The 15,478-nt window shown below is 40.6% G+C and overlaps 2 protein-coding genes across 2 annotated transcripts in view; both read right to left on the reverse strand.

Moving 5' to 3' along the window:
- Nucleotides 1-15,478, reverse strand: part of LOC134227213 (toll-like receptor 6) — a 290,118-nt gene that overhangs the window by 43,749 nt on the left and 230,891 nt on the right. The window lies entirely within an intron of this gene.
- The window catches only part of LOC134223085 (uncharacterized), a 106,022-nt gene continuing 103,294 nt past the window's right edge, over nt 12,751-15,478 (reverse strand). The window contains exon 2 of the mRNA XM_062702220.1: nt 12,751-13,180. Within this exon, the coding sequence (XP_062558204.1) occupies nt 12,751-13,180 (430 nt within the window). The remainder of the gene's footprint in view (nt 13,181-15,478) is intronic.

Consider the following 15,478-nt stretch of genomic DNA (forward strand, 5'->3'; position numbering starts at 1 on the left):
TCATTTTATTCAGCGGACTGGGTGCTTGTTGTTCCACTCTAAAAAGCAGAGTTTCTCAACGTCGCATTCATGCTAATTTAAGGGACATTATAATATGGTTAACCCATAGCTCAACAAACATTGGAAGCTGATGGAGCGCGTATTCAACCAAAAATGGTCTTCCTCAGCTAAAAATTTAGCCTGTTCAGCTTAAATTGTTTGAGGGAAGATTCAAGACTTATACACTTTAAAACTTCGAATACAATGCGAAATAAAAGCCACACAATAAAAAATACACCTAGAAAACGCGTAAGACTAGAATTCTGTGTAGTCGGAAGAATGACATTTGACAATAAACCGATGGGCACTTTGGCAAAGAAGCGCGCAATGAGCAGGTTATATTGATTAGGTAAAAAAGCGATTGTGTGTGAACTGACCTGTTAGGGACGACCTGCTAAACACTCGTTTGATTGCGTGTTTCGTAGAATTTAAGTTTAGTTAGGTTAGTCAACGAGGGCCGAACTCCGAACGTGTCAGACAGCAGATCAAGGGTGAGTCCAGAAACGCTAAGCTTCACACGGTTTGGAAGGCCAAGCAACGGTTGGTCGTTACGGTCAGCGGTGCAGCTAAGCCTGAAAAGGCACCCAATTAGGGCTTCCATTCCCGGATACGATTTCCCGGGAAATCAATTTTCCCGGGATTCCCGATTCCCGGGATGCACACTCTAGTTTCCCGAATTTCCCGGGAAATTGTTAAATTAAAGTATTTGAAAATCCATTTCTTATTTTGATGATGAAGTATCAATTATATTTTTGAATAACATCTTCTCACTGTTCCCATAAAGAAACTTCTATTCAATAGCATATTTCGCTTTCAAAGTAGATTACACCCCATATTATCAAAAGTAAAGTTTTTTTATCTGTAGATGCTAGTATTTATTGTTCGGTAATGCGTGTTGAAGGGAGGCAAAGCAAAGCATAAGTTTCCATCAGCCGTTTATTTATTTAGTAGGCCCAATCACCGGTGGATGTTACGTCGAAATAAAAATCTAGTGTTTGATGAAATTCTCAATAGCAAAAACAAAGTTATTTATTCGTGCACAGCGACAAATTTTCTCCAGATCGCAGATATTTAGGCAAGGGACTTTTTGATTCAAACCCCGACTCGTGTTTCAAACAGACTCATGTTTCGAACACTGGTTTTTGTTTAGATATGGGGCCCTCCTTAGCCGTGCGGTAAGACGCGCGGCTACAAAGCAAGACCATGCTGAGGGTGGCTGGGTTCGATTCCCGGTGCTGGTTTAGGCAATTGGAAATTGTCTCGACTTACCTGGGCATAAAAGTATCATCGTGCTAGCCTCATGATATACGAATGCAAAAATGGTAACTTGGCTTAGAAACCTCGCAGTTAATAACTGTGGAAGTGCTTAATGAACACTAAGCTGCGAGGCGGCTCTGTCCCAGTGTGGGGATGTAATGTCAATAAGAAGAAGAAGAAGTGCCTAATTTGGCCAACCCTGAAAAATGCATATTTTCCAAAAACTATTGATCAGTTTCCACAGCTACAAAAACCCACGCTAATAAAACCCACGGAAATTGCTTTATTTTCGGAGTTATGCGAGAAAATGGTCAAATTAGGAACATGGCCAAACTGGTACAGTTGCCCTATGTCTTTTTTTTTAATTATAATGAACTATTGAGAATTGACTGTCTGGATAGGTCTTTACCATAAGGTCATTAGAACAGTCTAATAACAAAAACATGCCAAACTTAAGCAATTTTATGCGTTTCTGGTGCTGCTCGGAATTTCAAACAAAGTTTGACAGAAAAAGTTATTTAATATTGACAGTTAGGATTTGTAAGGTACGACCATAAAACGTTCGTCCGAAAGTATTTTTTCACTTTCGAAAAAATATTTCATTTTTGAAAATATTTTCATAATTCTGCTTTAATACCTCAAATTCGAAGGCGAAATGTGTGTCGTGTCAAGGTTCGTATTATAAATCAAATTTGACCAGAATATTGTTTGTATTAAGAAAATATATGGACGAGTACCAGAATGATTGATTTTAGGAACCTTATGGTAATAACAGAACAAATCCTGTCAAGACGGCTCCTCCATATCAAGGAAGAATGCAAACATTATGGGAATGTAGCACATAGCGGAGCTCATCTGGACACAGCAAATCCTACTCTTGAACGAGGGCAGATGCTGAAACTTTGTCATTTGATGCTCGTGATATAGCGAACGTTTTGCAGAAAGAGGTAACGCTTTTCGAACTAAACAGAGAAAATTCTCAGACTTTTCAACAACTCTTTAACCATTTAAGGTGATTATACAACAAAGCCACAAATCGGCCATTTTGGAAACCACGTGCTTTTTCTAGTAATTTTTCAATGGCACGAATTGAAAGAACCACAACGCCCATGGGGATGAAACATCCGTAGATCGTTTGCTTACTTACGCTATACAATCGACTTTAATTTTAGCATTGTACGAAAATTATTATTTAAAATTCACCACATGGCTTGATTATATAATCACCTTAAGCACAATGCAGCAAATATCAATCCCCTGAGGTCGAGAGTATATTTTTATCCTATGTTATTATTTCAAGTAATGATTTTGAGTTTCGCATAATTGTTTTATTCCCCGGGATCCCGGGAAATCCCGGGAAGTTAACTTTTTATTTCCCGTTTCCCGGGAAGTTGATTCCCGGGAAAAATGGAACCCCTACACCCAATAGTGCAGAGAAAGTGACCAGTTGAGCTAAACAGAGAGGTATCATGTATCAGAGGGACTCAGGCTGTTAAACCTCAGAATGGAGCTAGCCAATCTGCGACAGATTTCCAGTGGATTTAAAATCCCTAGCAATTAGAATTTTTGCATTCGTATATCATGAGGCTAACACGATGACACTTTTATGCCCAGGGAAGTCGAGACAATTTCCAATCCGAAAATTGCTTAGACCGGCACCGGGAATCGAACCCAGCCACCCTCAGCGTGGTCTTGCTTGGTAGCCGCGCATCTTACCGCACGGCTAAGGAGGACCCCGGTCTCGTTATACAGACTTAAACTGCCGCTGGGCCTACACAAAATTTTGGAAAGCTACTTCCAGAATCGCGTACAAGTGTACAACCAGTTTTTAAGATGCAACATGTGTGAGATGTTCACGTAAGTTTTTGCACCCATTCAAGCCTTGCTTGCTATGTTCAAACATGTACATAGCAACCTGAACTCGGATACACACAGGCGCAATGTACATGTTCAAGTATCAGGTTCAGAGCTGCAAGCCATCGCCGTACCAACCACTATGTCACTTTGTTGTTTCACTTTCACGAAGGCAGCCCCTTCAATGCGATGTAGGTAGCGCAACCCTGGTGAGGTAGTCTACCGAAGATTCTACAGCTACCAAGAAAGGCAAAAGTAGAGCAAACGGATTGATTCAACGGCATCAGACCCAGAAACGAATAAAGGACAACGATTGGAAAATCTGATCTTGGAACGTGAGAACTTTGAATAAACCCGCACGTGTTGGGCTCCTGGCTCGTGAGCTGCAGAAGGTCGGCGTGAGTGTGGCAGCAATCCAGGAAATACGGTTACCCAGAACTACAGAACGTGAATTTGGGGCGGTGGATCCCATAGCGAACACTGCGTTTAAGTACCACATCTACTATAGCGGTGGTGCCAGAGCAGAACTAGGAGTTGGCTTCATGGTGATCGGGACATACGAGTGGAGACACTTGCTCACAGATAGACCACGTGCTAGTCAACGGATGACATTTCTTGAATCTTAAAGATGTAAGGTCATTCACAGGTCCGAACATCGACTCAGAATTCACGTCACGAATTCACGAAACAACAGAACGATGCGTTTCAATATCCAACGCTTTGTTGAAGGAGTTGCTGAACAGTACCACCAGAAGCTGGAAGAGCGGAGATGTCACCGGATCTGGCAACGTCAACAAATCGTGGGAAAATATCCACGAAGCTGTTACATCAACAGCGCAGGAAGTGTTAGGCACTGCATAGCAACGCCAACGAAAGGGATAGATTGATGAGGAGTGCCACCGAGTGACGGACGACAAGAATGTTGCTATCCGAGTGGCACAAGTCAAACCAAAATGGTTGCAGCAACTTGATTGTGACTGATTCCGGTTACAGTTACCGATGATGCACGTGTGTGCATCTAGGAGGAGTCGAATGCTAGTGGCTCGTACCCGTTCCTACAAAGAACGGTACAGTGTAGCAAGGGCAGAAGAGAAACGAATCCACCGCAGAAAAAATGCAACACGAAGAGAGTGTGATAGCTAAAGCGCAGGAGAATATGGATAGAAACGATATGCGGAGGTTTTACGCAACTGTCAATGGCGCGCGGCATAAGACTGCGCCAGTGCCCGCCATGTGCAATGACCAAGAGGGAAATTTGCTGACAGACAAGACTATGGTGGCAGCCATAGTGAACCAACGCTAGACGAGGTCAAGAAGGCACTAAACGAGCTGAAAAAGCTGTAAAGCTGTAAAGCTGCTGGGAAAGACGAGATCTCGGTCGAGCTTCTCAAACACAGAAGTGAGCAGCTGCATCAATCAATCCACCACATTATCCAGAGCATATGGGAGGATGTAGAACTGCCTGCCGGCTGGTTGGATGGCCTCATATGCCCGATCTATAAGAAAGGGCACATACTAGAGTGTACCAGTTACAGAGAAATCACCCTTCTGATCTCGGCGTACAAAATCCTGTCACGTATCCTGTTTAACCGACTGAGACCGCTTGAGGAGTCCTTCGTCGACGAATACCAGGCAGGTTTTCGTGAGGGCCGATCAACGACGGTCTGCGGATGCTCCTTGATAAATTCCGGTAGTACAATTTGCACACTCACCTGTTGTCACCATCTGTTCATTGATTTCAAAGCTGCGTACGATTCAGTGAAGAAAAATGAGCAAGGTTTCCGGCGAAACTGATTGAACTGACACGTGCAACGCTGGATGGCTCGAAATCAAGTATTCGGATTGCAGACGAAGTGTCAACTTCGTTTGTGACCTTACACGGATTGAAGCAGGGTGATGCACTTTCGAATTTATTGTTCAACATTGCACTCGAAGGCGCACTTCCAACGGAAGAGCAGCTAGACGCAGCGTCTCTTGAAGATGGCTGGAGAGATATTCGATCCGCCATTGGTAGTACCGCAACCGCTGCAATTGGCACAGTGCCCCCGGATCAGAGAAACGACTGGTATGACGGCGAATGTGAGCAGTTAGTGGAAGAGAAGAATGCAGCATGGGCGAGGTTGCTCCACCGCACGAGGGCGAACGAGGCACGATATAAACAGGCGCGGAACAGACAAAACTCGATTTTCCGGAGGAAAAAGCGCCAGCACGAAAATCGAGACCGTGAAGAAACGGAGCAACTGTACCGCGCTAATAACACACGAAAGTTCTATGAGAAGTTAAACCGTTCACGTAAGGGCCACGTACCACAGCCTGATATGTGTAAGGACTTAAACGGGAACCTTCTTACGAACGAGCGTGAGGTGATCCAAAGGTGGCGGCAGCACTACGAAGAACACCTAAATGGCGATGTGGCAGACGAAGATGGCGGTATGGTGATGGACCTGGGAGAACGCGCGCATGACATAATTCTACCGGCTCCGGATCTCCAGGAAATCCAGGAGGAGATTGGCCGGCTGAAGAACAACAAAGCCCTTGGGGTTGACCATTTTATTATTTCACGCATGGTACGATGTTGCTTCAGTATTTAGTGGTGCGCCCTTGAAAACGCGATCTGGATTGCGTCCCAAGCAGCACGTTTCAGACTGATTTGGTTGCAGTAACTTATATGTGACTGAATTGGGTTGTATATGAGTAATACTAATAGAAAATGGTTTTCAACATGTGTGCTACTCGGGGTGCGGAGTATCCTTAAACTTCCATGTTCAAACCCGTGTGTTTGAACTTGAGCGCACAATCGTGTTCAAACTGGGTTCAATTTTGGTTGGGTTTATGAGGAACTCGCTTTAGACTTAGTGGGCATGTCTGAGTACGAATTCTGGCTTCTGCTGTGGATGTACTGCAGTCTGAGTATGCCAGGACAGTCAATGTGAAAGGTGAGGAGATCCGAGATAAATGTTGCCTTGGAAGCATCATGACGAATTCTCAAGAGATTCAATTCAATCAGTCTGCACCGATCTTCATATCTAGGTAGATTCTGAGGATCGTTCCAAGCCAGGTGTCTCAAAACAAACCTTATGAACTTTTCTGCACTGAATCTATTCTTTGAATTCCATTCTGGAGACCATACTCAAGGCTTCTGGCATCCGCTTCAGAAGCCATGCCTGCAAACAATATAATGCCTTGCGAAAATATACGTTTTTGAGGACCTCTGATGTGCCATCGAAATAAGATGAAGAGCAGTTGCCGGCCAGTCAAATATGACTCGATCTATTGGGATTTTTGTCACCAATTGTTATTATTGCTAAGATCTTGTCTTGTCTTGTCTTAGCACATGCACAGCCAGTATTGAAAAGCATCCTGGAAATGTCGGTTGTGTATCCGAGCATTTTCTTGTCAGCATTAATATTTGCAGCATATCATAGATCTGACACAAATGTTAAAACGGCCAGGCCCACCGTGCAGGCTTGAAATTGGGAGATAATTCATAACTCACCGGCAATCAGATTATTCAGTCATGAATAACATGATCAACGAAGATTTCTGAATTCACGAAAAGAAGAAACGGGGACAGCCGTACCAACCGTTCCACATGCAGGGGTGTTTAAAGAGGTGACTTTGGGATAAGATTAGTGTCACTCCTTGTTGATCTAACTTCCAGGGATGGGACACAGGTATTTCTCCCATATGTCCTGGCTCTTATGCCTAGGCTAAAGCGCCATTACTCGCTCTCTGAAACGAGATAAAACAAAGTAAAATAAAAAAGAATAAAAGTATAGTACAAAATTTACAAACCTTGATCACGTTTTATTACTAAGAGACGCATTGATTTTAATACGATTAACAATTAACTGAAATCAAAATTTTGTTTGAAGAATGCACCAAATGTCTACATTTCACAAATAATAATGCCCACAAACATTTTCTTGTGCTTTATTTTTACATAGAAACAATTAAATATGGATGGAAATCAAACTTCTGGATCAGATTACTCCCGGAAGCAGATACAATGTATAGTCACTAATTGAATGGGCCTGTTTGAAAATCGATATTCCGACCCACATACAATCGACTAGGACCTTTATTCTGCAATTCTTCATCACCAAGTGGTCTACACGCAGACACTTTGTATCATCGTACACGTAAAATAATAGATAAGAAGAATATTTGACTCTGTAGAGTCATGGTATACCATGAAGATGAATGCAATAGCAATGTTCATTCAACAACTAATGTAGAGGTGAGCCCGCTTTGGGCTGAAAGTAGGGGAAACTGGACACACATGATCCCCGGGGACACATGATCCCCCCCTGTTTTCTCGAATACTAATCACATTTTTATACCAGTGATATGTGCAAACGAATCCATTAGATAGATTATTAAATCTGAGTAACATTTGATATTAGTTACTTAATGTAGGGGAACTGTTCCGTTCTCCATCTCACTGTACATATATCAATCACATCGCTAAACAAAGAAATACGGCACCAAATTCGTAGCTTCTCAACATGCGTGCTCACTGCTGAAAAAAATCACAAAAATAATAAACAAACTAAATTCCTTTCCATTGCTTTGTTTTTGATGGGATGGAAATAGGAGCTATGAGATGAAGTGGCGAACCGTTCCCCTATATGAGTTTTAGAGAGGTTTTATTATTTAAGCATTCTCAATCCTTTTTTTCTTCAAAGGAGAAAAGTTTAATAACTTTGAATATGTCCAACCAAAACGTACCAAATTTTTACTGGACGAAGTTTTATTATTGTAGAATTGAATAAATTCATTCAAATAACTATTGCTTATTTTCCATTGAATAAAAAAACAAAACAAAATAAATACTCAAGATGGACACACTTGATCCCCCACCGTTTGGACACACTTGATCCTGATATTGCATATATTAAGGCGTTTGTTGTATACCGTCGCATATTGTTGTATTGTATGTAACTAATTGATCTGTTAAAATTCTTTTCTAGTTAAAAAGTATAAATAAATTTTATTTCTCTTCAATTTTGTTAATCAGACAATACACGCACAATTTGAATTTTTCAATAGCCTTATTTCATTAACCACAACAAAGTGTAGTTGAACATACTTAGTTTTGATTAGTTTTATTAAATACATTTTAACATTATTTTCAATGAAAAAGAGTGTAAATTAAGCTTTAAAATTCTCAACAAATCACAGGGCTTAAAATCAGTATTGTTCGATCTGGTATTATTTTTTTTCCATTTGAACTAGGAGAAGTTTGCTTACAATCACCATTTATTTGTAAATCTTCTTATGGAATTTTTAATAATAGGATCATTCAACATCTTGTGGTCTACAAAAATGATAATGCGTGATAGTACCATATTGATGTATTAAGTCATCATCCTGGTATGATCATGGTTGTGGTATTGGCAGTAGCCTGGCGATCACGATGTACCGTCGTGGGGGGAAGCAATGGGTCAAATAGGGGTGAGAATGTGTCACTGTTTCAGCTACTTAGAATGATTGTAGAATAGATTGAATGCATCTGAGGGCAAGAATTAGATTAAAACTACAAAGATATATTCATGTATCAATCAACCATTTTTGGTATCATAACTGTATCAATCACAAAGAGAGATCCTCTTGGGAACATCATGGTTGTCGTGATATGACCACTGTCTTTTAGTGGAATGAATGGTTTGCAGATAAATCATCATAACCATGCCAATTTTGTTGCTATAGCACACATTCTATCTGTCACTATTACTCTATTCGAGAACTAAAATACTTGCCTTGCCTAATACCAACAATATTTAATTTTTACACGACTGATATTACGGCAGACTATGAAGAATTATTAGGACTTGAGGTTAGACCGATTCAACCTTTCATTAGACTTGGAAGAACCTAAACATGTTCAGCTCATAAAGGGATCAATTTCCCCCTATATGCGGATCAAGTCTCCCGCAAGTTTTGAAAATGCCAAAATTTCTATCTTTCGGCAAAATTGATTTTTGGTAACTTTCATGAACAAATAATTGCTTCCAATGACGTTTTTGAATAGCTTATTAAATTCTTTATCAAGTCCATCAAGAAGTGTGCAAATCTATGCATGGTACATCGAGAAATATCCTAAACAAAAAGTGGGGATCATGTGTGTCCAGTTTCCCCTATAGAACAAAAAATTAACAACTATGCAAATAGGGATAAAACAGCTTCGCTTATTGGAGAATTAGCATAATAGTTTGGATGTTTTCTTCCCTTCCACAGACTATCCAATTAATTAAACTCCACCACTCGGTTGCAGCTCAACTGATATTAATTTGGACCCCAACAGCAAGGCCGTCCTTAGTGTCAGTGACACCGAAGACGGCCCTACTGCTGAGGTCGAAACACGCATCTACAAAGCTGCAATCAAGCGTCGGATTTAAATAGGATAGCACTAACACGTTTTATGACAGGTTTCTACGACTGCAGTGAATGTATAGCTTTCAAGTACAACTTTTTTAGTTTGAAAAGAAAAACAACGATTGTTGAATCGGAATAGCCTCACCAAATATCCGTTCCGGTTTGACATTTGATCGACGTCGACGTCAGGATGAACACGATTTTTCGATTTCTTGAAATTCCTTTTTGGCAGTCGCCGCTACTACAGTTGGTTTTTCAGTCGGCTGGCGGAGTCGAGATCCGTTCTCGAACTTGTATGCACTTTACTCACAGGGAGATCTTCTCGTCCTTGTTCTGATGATCACTTGAATTATCTCAAAGCTCATCCCAAAGGCATCCGACGAGCTGGAGGTGCTGCTGCTGTCATACTTCTTTATTCTGTTCTTATTGCTCTATTACAATAGTATCAAAAAGCGGGAACAAGCCACACACTCACATAAAAAAACACTTTCACATCCGCACGCTAAGTTTAAAGGCAACTATTATGCAAAGTAAATGCACCTCGGATATTAAGCCGTTAAATCATAGCTTTTTACCTCTAGTTTAAGGATCTGTGTCGATTGAAATATTTGATCGGTGAAAATTTGACTTTTTTTACCATTTAAGGGGATATTTTTAATCTAAAAATCTATTCTTATTATTTTTTTTTTTGAAGCTAGTTTTCAAAAATCCAGTTACCACATTTTTTTACTGACGCATTGAGAATTTTTTTTAAATAAAATCAATATTCATATGATGAAAGTAGCAGAAGTTACATATTACATATTTCATTGTTCGAAAGCGAATTCTTGTGTAACTGCATATCTCATACGTGTATATTAAAAAAAAACAGCAACCCAGCACTTGTTACCATAGAAACAGAATTTAACCCTGAACAGGTAAAGAAAATGCTCGATTATACAGTCGACTCTCTACATCTCGATATCTCTCCTTATGTCGATGGTTTCCTCAGTCCCTTCAATCTACACACATTTGAGCTTTCTATCCCTAATATCATTTTGGTTTTATACTGGTTTTATAACACTCTTGTAGAGTAAATTATGGTCTTCAAGAGCGTTATAAAGCTTAAAATGTTACTTGGGTATATCTCGATAACCTCTGTATCTCGATATCCCTTTATCTCAATGTGTTGTGATCATATTTTGTTCAGGATTCACTCTCCTTATGTCGATATGTTCAAATTTTTAGGCTACTAGACCAATAACAAACACATCAACAACAGGAAACGACATTTGTTTTGTTGTCGTTTTTCATAGCAACGAGGTTTTTTGGATCTAGTACCCATTTCAATTTTCCTTCCATTCCTCGATCTCTCCCTATCTCGATGGTCCCTTCAATATCGAGATGCGGAGAGGCGATTGTATTTCAATTGTGTTCATAATCATCTTCTGGAAGAAGGGCACTATGACATAATTTTAGACAAAACCCAGCCTTCAGCGCTACATTAGCTGGTGGGATTGGTATACCAAATTGTTGGCCCTGTAGCAAAAAACCATCAAGACAACTCTGAAGTCTGGACATCAGTGGTGTCAACGCAATTCATCACGCTCAACTTGGCTTCACTGGGCGTTACTGCCGAAGTCTTTTAGTTAAACGGGATGTTTTGAAAGAAAAATAATGCAATGGTTATTATAAGTTATTGGAGAGTCTACCACAGGTAGTTGATTGCTGTTTCAGTGTAATATTGTTGGACTTCTATTCAGACGCCATACGAGCTTTTGTGGCAGTTGAATAGCAACCGGGCTACCAATCACCGAAAAATTATTTTGAAATTCCGCATTCTTGAATTTTGTGAGCGCATCAAAGGGAGGCTTTACAAAGTATACGAAGCAAATAACGGAGGCCATCCACAGAAATTTGTATACTATCTAGCAAAACTACAAAATGCCAGATAACCAAGAACAGTATGCAAATAAACTGTTATCCACGGTGGTAGCATATGACACTGGTCACATAATGCAGACGTCAATTTAGGCTCAATTAAGTTTGAAATACAGAACATAAATACTACTTTGAACTAGTTCGTAGTTTTAATTTTTTGTTTATTTGAAATGTTAAAAAGTGATATTATGTTCTTAAATTTAATAATATTTCTTCTTATTGGCATTACATCAATTACTCTGATATATGCTGCCTCGGAAGTCGGAGCTCAGTGTTTATTTAGCACTTCCACAGTTATTAACTGCGAGGTTTCTTTTCTAAGTTACCATTTTAGCATTCCTATATCATGAGGCTACGATGATACATTATGCCCAGGGATGGCGAGAAAATTTCGTAGACAAGGCCGGGAATCGAACCCAACCACTTTTAGCATGGTCTAGCAGTGCATCTTGCCGCACGACTGGCACGTTAGTCCAGACTACGAACTATATACTTAACCTGATATAGAGAAGCTTGACATCAAGGATCACAAATCTAAATTTCACTGTAAATAATGCATATGACGTCTCATGTCAAGATTATCTATATAAAGTAGCTATATCACCAGTCTGAACGTAGTCTAAGGAAGGCTCCAGATCTATTAATAATAAACCTTAAGAACATTTAAAACTGGCAGTAAATTGAATATAACTTCTACTATTTTCATCATATGAAATATGTTTTTATATGAAAATGTTCCTCAAAGCATCAGGTAAAATTTAGCAGTCGGATTTTATGTAACATGTTTCAAAAAATTATAAAAAAAACAGGAAAGGTTTTTAGGTCATAAATATTACCTTAAATAGTAAAAAAGTCAAAATTTCCCCGATGAAATATTTTAATCGACACAGGTCCTTAAACTAGTGGTCCAAAACTATGACCTAACGGCTCAACATCCGAGGTGCATACACTTTGCATAATGGTTGCCTTTAAACATAGCGTGATCCGGTGTCGTTTGATTTTAGTCGTTTTAAATTCCACGGCCTGAATTTTCCAACGAAAAAATAACGGCAGCAAAAACTGTTACGTGTATTCGCCAACGCGGCATACTTCGATCCTCTTGTTATTTCAATGCATCTCTTGTTATTATAGTAGATTTTTTAAATACATTTTACTTTGTTTATTGTAGGTTCATTTGATAGGGTTAGTTTTGGGAAGGATTAGAATTCGGTGCGGCCGTTTACTGACGTTGGGTACCTGATGGTGTATTCATGCGACTAAGGAGATGCGCTGGTGACATACCTTGGGTGGCGTTCCACGGGTTCATACGCCCGGAACGATGGAATGGGTTGGCTGGCCCAGAAGGAGGGCCAAGATAAAGCCGACGGTGAACACGTGGCGTCGCTTGGTTGTTCGCCGGAAGCGTTTGTAGAGTTGGCTGTCTCGGAACAAGGGGCAGGATGCATGCGACGGCGATGGCGTGATGACACCTAGTAGGTAGCCGGAGGCGTTCAATGGGTTCGTAGACTCGTTACGTGGCTGGGTTCTTTCGACGGGTTCGTTGGCTTGGTCGGCGTCCGACGGGTTCGCTGGCCCGTTTCCCGGAGCAGATGTTGGTCGTGTCACTTTACACGTGGCTGATTGGCGTCCGACGGGTTCGCTGACCCGTTTCCCGGAGCGGATGTTGGACTTGCAGACTTGGTATTGGCTTGGTTGTGGTCCGACGGGTTCGCAAGCACGTTTCACCACGGAGCTGAGGTTGAATATTGAGAACTTACACGTTTACAACCGCTCGCGTCAACTCTCTGCCACTGATTAAACTGATCTGCCTCGATTAAACCTTTTTTCCCTCTTTCTTCGCTGCCCCTTTCGTTCAGTTCTCGGGTTGTCGCTTCTTCGCTCCAAAAATGTGGGTTGCCCGATTTTATTTCGCCGGTTGTGGAAAATGTCCAGGGGTGTGTTAGTTACTTTTTTGGATGGGATGGGTTTTTTTTTTATTTGGATGGAATCAGTATCGTTGACCATATTGTTACCTCATTCGGTAACAAGTTTGGCGGGACAGTTATGCCGAGAAATAGAGCACTTGTTTTGTGGTTTCTACGCATATAAGCCCCGCTCAGTGCATGCCGAGAAATAGATCACTTGTTTTGTGGTTTCTACGCATATCAGCCCCGCTCAGTGCATGATCTCGTGAATGACTTCTTCTTCTTCTTCTTATTGGCATTACATCCCCACACTGGGATAGAGCCGCCTCGCAGCTTAGTGTTCATTAAGCACTTCCACAGTTATTAACTGCGAGGTTTCTAAGCCAGGTTACCATTTTTGCATTCGTATATCATGAGGCTAACAACGATGATACTTTTATGCCCAGGGAAGTCGAGACAATTTCCAATCCGAAAATTACCTAGACCGGCACCGGGAATCGAACCCAGCCACCCTCAGCATGGTCTTGCTTTGTAGCCGCGCGTCTTACCGCACGGCTAAGGAGGGCCCCTCGTGAATGACTACTACGATTGGATTGGAAGATTGGAAGATCTAAGCAGAAAATTCTATTTCAATGTGTGTTGCACCAAAAATTTACAAAGTTCGCCATAATGAAGAATTTAATCCCCGCGAGACAATTATTCGTAGAAATTAAGCAATGGGACAAATAGACTTGATGTTGTTGTCAATGATTTTCTGAACAAAGTTCGAAATCTGTTAGAGTTTTCTAAAAGTATACATCAAAATAGACTGCTCTATGGTGAAAAGTCAAAATCCACAAAAACTAACATGGGACAATTATGCGTAGAAGGGCAGTCCAGGAGTCGCAACAATCAGCAAATGCTACACCGCACCTCGCAAAGAGCTTCTTGCTGCTAGATTACTAGATTAGCAAGATTGATGACGCTGTTCTTTGGTCTGATAGCCAAATCGGACTTGCCTGCCTCCAACCTGTAGTTAGCCTTGGAGTGTTTGTGTCGATCAGAGCGACAAGTATTGTCTATCCGGAATAAATTTATACCGCTTTTTATACCGAAGTTGGATTTTTCTCCAGATGCAGGCAACTTTCCCAACTTCGGAAGTAGTGCGCTGGATTCGCCTAAAGATGCGCTAAACAACTAATTAGCTAAACAATCAATTAGTTTGACAAATAAAACTTCGGAAGAAAGTTCGGTTCGGAAGTCCCGACTACCGAATTCTAACTTGGTGCTACGCCGACAATATTGTTGAGAAGACTGAGAATTTCACCTCAGAAATGTATCAAATTAGTTGGAAATATTTTCAGAGTTTAGTTCATTAAAAGCTGCAACGTATGATATGTAGCATACGTACAGCGTTTCATCAGAAAAGACCATCGGAAAACTGAGATTTGCGGATTTTGGCGATTAACCTGGCCATTCCAGAGATTCGGGTTTCGTTGAGGCTGGTGATTCGAATTATTCGACTTGAAATCAATTTTGTCGAAATTTAAAAAAATATATGAGTTTGAGGAAGATTAAGACACTTGTCGTTGTTGTTCTACTCAGTTTTCTTGTCGATCGATCGACAAAAAAAGATATGGTTTCCAGAAGTATTCATTTAGAGCTAGTTTCTAATGTAAGTACAACATTGAAACGTTTCATAGCAAAGTGAATTGTATGAACTATAAATATGAGTTTTACGACCTCAGTTCACCTTTGCCCATATTCTTCAGTTTTGTCAGTCTTGAGAAATAACTTGATCACTTATTCCACTCTACCAGAAGCACCGAATTTTGGTGAGTTGTAGGGAGCTACAGTCAAATTAAAACTTACATCAAGGGGACACTTAAAGATGATCATTTAACTTGCGATGAGTACACAACCATTTTGTTTCAGGTGAAGGGAACATACGTCCACTTTATACCCATCCATTAGATTCAAATGATTCGCATATAACAACTCCTGGTAATATTTTAATTGGAAAACCATTAACCGCTGTTTCGGAGCTCGGTTACGAGGTGGTTCGAATAAATTGCCTCAGTGCTTGGCAATATGTTCATCGTTAGCGTGACTAATTTCGGGAGAAATGGCATTGTTGGTGTACAGTA

The sequence above is a fragment of the Armigeres subalbatus genome, chromosome 3 (assembly GCF_024139115.2).
Source record: "Armigeres subalbatus isolate Guangzhou_Male chromosome 3, GZ_Asu_2, whole genome shotgun sequence".
Lineage (NCBI taxonomy): Eukaryota > Metazoa > Arthropoda > Insecta > Diptera > Culicidae > Armigeres > Armigeres subalbatus.